This window comes from Ylistrum balloti, unplaced genomic scaffold (assembly GCF_031769215.1).
Source record: "Ylistrum balloti isolate Yb309-2 unplaced genomic scaffold, AGI_CSIRO_Ybal_v1 Utg371490, whole genome shotgun sequence".
NCBI lineage: Eukaryota > Metazoa > Mollusca > Bivalvia > Pectinida > Pectinidae > Ylistrum > Ylistrum balloti.
Genome location: NW_026782771.1, coordinates 654,070 through 660,069, shown reverse-complemented (window position 1 = coordinate 660,069; position 6,000 = coordinate 654,070). Strand labels below are relative to the sequence as shown.

The 6,000-nt window shown below is 35.4% G+C and overlaps 1 protein-coding gene across 4 annotated transcripts in view; it reads right to left on the bottom strand.

Moving 5' to 3' along the window:
* Positions 1 to 1,692: 1,692 nt before the first annotated feature.
* The window catches only part of LOC132562702 (troponin T, skeletal muscle-like), a 29,282-nt gene continuing 24,974 nt past the window's right edge, over positions 1,693 to 6,000 (bottom strand). For all 4 annotated transcript variants that reach the window (XM_060227457.1, XM_060227459.1, XM_060227458.1 and 1 more), the window contains 2 exons: positions 4,515 to 4,781; positions 1,693 to 2,392 (listed from right to left, as the gene is read on the bottom strand). In XM_060227457.1, the coding sequence (XP_060083440.1) occupies positions 4,554 to 4,781 (228 nt within the window). In that variant the 3' untranslated portion in view covers positions 1,693 to 2,392; positions 4,515 to 4,553. The remainder of the gene's footprint in view (positions 2,393 to 4,514; positions 4,782 to 6,000) is intronic.

Sequence of the window (6,000 nt, the reverse complement as noted above, 5' to 3'; positions counted from 1 at the left end):
AACAGATTTGGAGAAAATTCGCAGCTTTACTACTTCGGTGTCGCCGACTTTGATCCCATGGCCTTGAAACTACAATAATCACATTATTCTCTAGCACTGTTAGTTGTGGTCTCTATAAAAAGTTAATGAATTGAGAGAAAAGTGTCAATTGCCTTTAATCAGGTTATCTTACAACTTTGCGGACTTCCTAAAACTTTCAGATGCATATACCTATACACAAAGCTGACGGGTTTCCAACAAATTGGAATTTTATTGCTTTTTCAGTTTTTTGGATCAGTCAGAAAAATACAACAGGAAGTCAGTTTTGCTTTTTTGCAGGAGCTACTGTTTGACATTAAAACCATGTCAAATACTGTATAAAATGATTCGTCTCCCAGAGGAGAAGATACTTTAAAATAACATGTTTTCACAGTAGATGCCCTATGCCGTCAACCCCAAATGATGGAGAACACAAATTTTGTTCCTTCTGGTATTGATGCCAGTGACTATGCTTGCTTTGAATCAGCTCAGTGGTTCATAAGAAGATCAAAAATTAAAAAAAGTTAATGAATGACAAATGACAGACAAAGGGCTTAGTTAACCTAAAATGGTGCTGTTAATCGTCCTGGAGTTATCCTCACTATAGTCAAGTGATGTGACTTTGAAAATAGACCCATTATACTATCTCCTTGGTTTAGGTCAAGTTGACAGAGCAACATGTTTCGACACAGTCATTTATAGACTGCGGACAACATGTTTCATGAAAGTCCCAGTTTGTTTACTGTAATCAAAGCAGTTGGTTGAAATATTTTTATGGCCAACATCATCACATCTCAATAGTCTAAGCAAGTGCCAATCGATTAACAACATTTAATCTTTGTGATAAATTGGATATTTGTTGCATATTGCAAATATACAGCTACATGTACATAACTTCAATTTTATAATTGATGTTTGAACTCTTTCTCTTGTATAACATTTACACCATATCCAGCATATAAATCAACCACAGTTAAAATCTTTTCCATTATTGGTGTCCTCAGTACTTACAGTACTTTGATCAGGTCTTCCGACCAACCAATATGTGGATGGGCTTATTAGCATGGGCTTATAATACAGTATACATGTATATTGAATAAGTGGAGTGCTTGTCAACTATTTATTCCATATATTTTTTTTTCTTTTTTATTTAATTTTCATCAATTGCAAAACATTTTAACTAAAGATTTAGATATATACTGCATACATAAATGTAATTAATTACAACTTTATCACTATTAATGTGTTTGTGCTGTAGGGCTAGGGCCATTTTGTGACAGGGTCTCCTTGTATTAGCTAATAGCAACCTGAACCATCACCATTTTGGGAAGCCTGCTACATGCCATCCTGAACACCTTGATTAAAGTGTCTTGCCCCAAGACACCGCTAGAACAGCACAGGAAGATCTTTGACCTCAGGTCCCTGATAAACACAAATCACTCTGGGTAGGGATTGAACCAGACACCTCCGATCTTTACATGAAGGTGAAAAGTCTGACATTCCACTGAGCTTTTGCAGCTCCCTAGAGTATAATGATCACAAGGAAATGATTGTTACCATATAAATCACAACATTGTCTTAACACGCATTCCAGAGATTTTTTATTTTATCAATTCAAAAATCAAGGTCATGTTATCTTCTGAGGTCTCATAAAAAAGACAAACAACAATCCAATATGAAGGGATAGCCAAGCCTTTTATTCTCAGTACAAGTTTTGATATAAAAACTAAAGGGACTATCCTCTGATATACAACACATTTTAAACCATCGCAGTTCTGGAAGGCCACCTGCGTACAAACTGACCTCACCAGTTCCAACGATAGGTATGTCGTGTGTGCATGATCTTTCCGTACTGTATAAATGGTCTGTATAAAATGGGCAAATTATGGAAAGAAAAAATATACAACCGAAAATATAAAAGTTCTAAGTATGCCTTCCAATTTCTGAGGAGCCGCTATTCATTTTTTTGAGAGTAAAGGAAGGTATAATCAAGAACTTTCAAGAGTTATCTACTGCACAAAATACTGAAATTAATTAAATTAGTGGAAAAAAAAAATTACAAGCTTTATACACTTATGGCCAAGGGAAAAGGTTTTGTCTTTATTTGGTGGTAGTTGTTGGTTCAGGCAATGATAATTTTTATTTTTCTGACATGGAGTTCTTTGCAATACTACCATAATGATGGGTAAACTAATGAATGAAAAATTCACTGTTGCTACTGACAACAAATGTTTCACTGTTGCTAACGACAACAGTAGTCGTTACTATGGTGACTAGGATGACATCACACACATTTGCCGTCACAAGCTACACCCTGTAACACACCCTCCGGCAATGATACACTGTTGTTTATTCTCAACATCTATGACTCGTTCTGTAAACAAAAAAACAGAAAAAAGTAAATTTAAAAACTTTCAATTCTTGTTTTTCAAATCATGGATACTTCTTGCTAATCCTGAAGCGATATATAATATATTAACTGTGCATTTCTATTTTATACTACAAACTTTCATGGGCTTTGCCTGTAGCTCAATTCCACCTCATCTATCAACAAGATTTTCTGGAATCAATTAACAATATTACCATGAATTCTTCTGTAACATTCATTGGTCTTTAGCAAAATATTGAGAGTCACTTCATAAATCATCTACTATTTTCAAATACTTTTTAGAATTTTTTGGTCAAATTAAACTCTTTGTACTTAGGTTTTTCTACAGACTGAAATGATGAATGAGTTATATGGATGAAAACAGTTTCATTGTGACTAGAGAGAAACACAGTGATTTAGCTTCACTACTACTTTAGTACTAGTAAATATCAATCAATGTCAAATGAGAGAGTGAGGGAGGGGGGAGAGAGAGGGAGGGGGGGAGAGACAGAGAGAAAGAGAGAGAGACAGAGAGAGGGGGAGAGAGGGAGACAGAGAGAGAGAGAGAGAGAGAGAGAGAGAGACAGAGAGGGGGAGGGAGAGAGAGGGGGGTAGAGAGAGAGAGAGAGAGAGAGAGAGAAAGAGAGAGAGAGAGAGAGAGGGGGGAGAGAGGGAGACAGAGAGAGAGAGAGAGAGAGAGGGGGGGGAGAGAGAGAGAGACAGAGAGAGAGAGGGGAGAAAGAGAGAGAGAGAGAGAGAGAGAGAGAGAGAGGGGGGGGGGAGGTAAGAGAGGGAGACAGAGAGAGAGACAGAGAGAGACCTATCTTTTATGTACAGGGGAAGAAAAGCCCCAACTTCAACGAAAATTGCAATGAGAAATCTATTCTATTTTTTTAAAAAAGTTTTTAGGACAACTTACAAGGCACATGCTTAAATAGAATCTATTCCCTAAATATGCTCATTAACATATGTTATGATTGAAATATCTACTTACAATTTAATTTCAAAGATTTATCTTATATGATTGAAGAGGTAACATGCAAAGTGAATAATCTACTCAGCGCATGCTTCTTTAAATAGGATAAATTGTAATGAAAAAATCATGAATGTTAACAGTTGTTATCTACAACATACAATTTTACCATCATACAGTGAAATTAAATAACTCTTTCTGCTATAGTGAGATAAAACAGCCCTCCCCACTACAGTGGAAAGTTATAAACCTCTCTTCCACAGTGAAATTTAACAACCCTCCCAAGAGTGAAATTTTACAATACACCGCATCACAGTGAAATTTAAAAACCCTCTCCCACTGAAGTGAAATTTAACAACTCTCTTCCATTGAAGTGAAATTTAACAACTCTCTCCCACTACAGTTGAATTTAACAAACTTCTCCCACTACAGTTAAGTTTAACAACTCTCTCCCACTACAGTTAAATTTAACAACTCTCTCCCACTGAAGTGAAATTTTACAACCCTTTGAAATAAAGTGAAATTTTATAATACACCCCATTACATTGAAATTTAACAACCTCCCAAATGAAGTGAAATTTAACAATCCTCTCCAACTGCAATGAAATCTAACAACCCTTTTTTCCAATGAAGTGAAATTTTATTACTTTCCTAAATGAAGTAAAATTTAACAACCCTCTCCCACTACAGTAAAATTTAACAACCTTCCCCCCTAAAGTGAAATGTTACAATAACCCAGAGGGTCATTGATAAGTCATACCTGGGTTAATCTAAATTTTCATTTTGCATATCAAAAATGATGTATAGAACTTAAATTTTGGAAAACAAACAACAGTTAAAGATAAGATATAGCCTTCCTACTTTGATCTCGAGGTACAGAAAAACCTGAACTTTTGAAAAAACTAAAATTCTGTCTCAGATGACACTAGGACCAAAAACATATTGCATCAAAATTGAAGAATCGTAAAATATAAACTTTCAACATATGGAGACAATGAAAATCTACCTGCATGTATGGTCTGTATCTAAGTGTACATGCTACAAGGATGTGATTGGATGAGGTGTCCATGATGATATGAGAAGTGATAGCATGCTCTAACGATCAAAGTCCACCACACAACAAATCTAGGTCACCACACAACAACCAAAGGTCACCTGTTGACCTCCTAGGCTATGACCTTGACTTCATGACCTCTATTCCTCCTCCTCGGCGGCGGCAGGTGCGGCCTCGCCCTCAGCTGCGGGTTCTGTAGGCGCTGGCGCATCTTCCACTGATTCCAAGAGGATTTCATCCTCATGTTTCCTACCAATTGCCAATTCAGCTTCTATTTGTTTGGCTTTTGTTTCGAAATAATCTACCCTGGTACCATATGATCTAAGGTCAGTGTGTCTTTCATATTTGCTGTACATCTGAACTTTAGGCTGTATAGTGTTTAATTCCAAATTGATACAAGTTCAAATCCATTTTTCCATCAGGTTTTCATCAATAAAGAATATAATACAAATTTTCAAGAGTGATATTTTCACAATAAATCCAATGAAAAGGTTGTAGAACAGTTAGGTTGTTGATTGTCATAACCATGTTTCCATACACATTGTTGATCAGATATAATCCACATAAAGTGATCAGTTTGTTGGCCAAAAGATGCATCAACAAGAATTCCCAAAAGTGGCCGAAAATTGATCCGTCATTTGTAGTGTGTGCGGTGCAGGATGGAGAGAATGGTGGACAAATGTGCAGGTTTCATAGAGTTGTATAAATCAGCATCGCCAGTGTGTAGATTATAGGTGTGCCCATACACGGATGCAGAGTTAGAGGAAAGAAAAGGATATAAAGTTATGTATATATCATATAATGGTACACAGTACATAGTCCTACCTTTTTAAACAAGTTTTTCCGTTCATCAAATGTTCGTCTATCCACATTACGTTCAAATTTACTTGCTACTTGTATCTTTGGCTGGAAAAATTTAAATGTCATCCGATTCTGTTAATAATTTCATATCAAGCCATTGTTTCCCCTTGCTTTACCAAAGCTGAATAACATTTTACAAGCATTACCAATCATAGTCCAAATTATTTTGATGTACTGTAGACTGTAGGTATAAAGTCCATGAACACAGGAACCATGTACAAACATTGATAGGATGTTCGAATAATTCAGACAGCACCATTCAAGAATAGTACGCTAATTAGATTAACATTTTTGATAAATGTTTTTCTCTGATATAAAATATTGCATCAATTGCATATTTCCCTAGGAAACAAATATAATCTTGGAACTTAAAAGAAAAAAAACCAGAATTTAAATTATTGTTGTAAAATTTGCAGGCACTACACAATAATACCCGAGAAAAGAATAGCATTTTACATAAATTAACTTTGAATTTCTAAAGAGGAAGTTACTAAATATATGTAACAACCTGATACTTATATTCAAAGTTCAAGGGTTCCTGTTTCTATTTACCTTTTTCTGTTATACCCTCAAATTATAAAAGGACAAAATTAGAAGCTCTCTACATGCCACCTTGTACATGAAAAAAGTTGACTAATCTCAGGGTTGTTTAACTATCTTGTCTACCCTAGAGGATCTTTGTTAAAAAATAAGAAAATGGAATTATGAAAATGTAAATGTAAAACT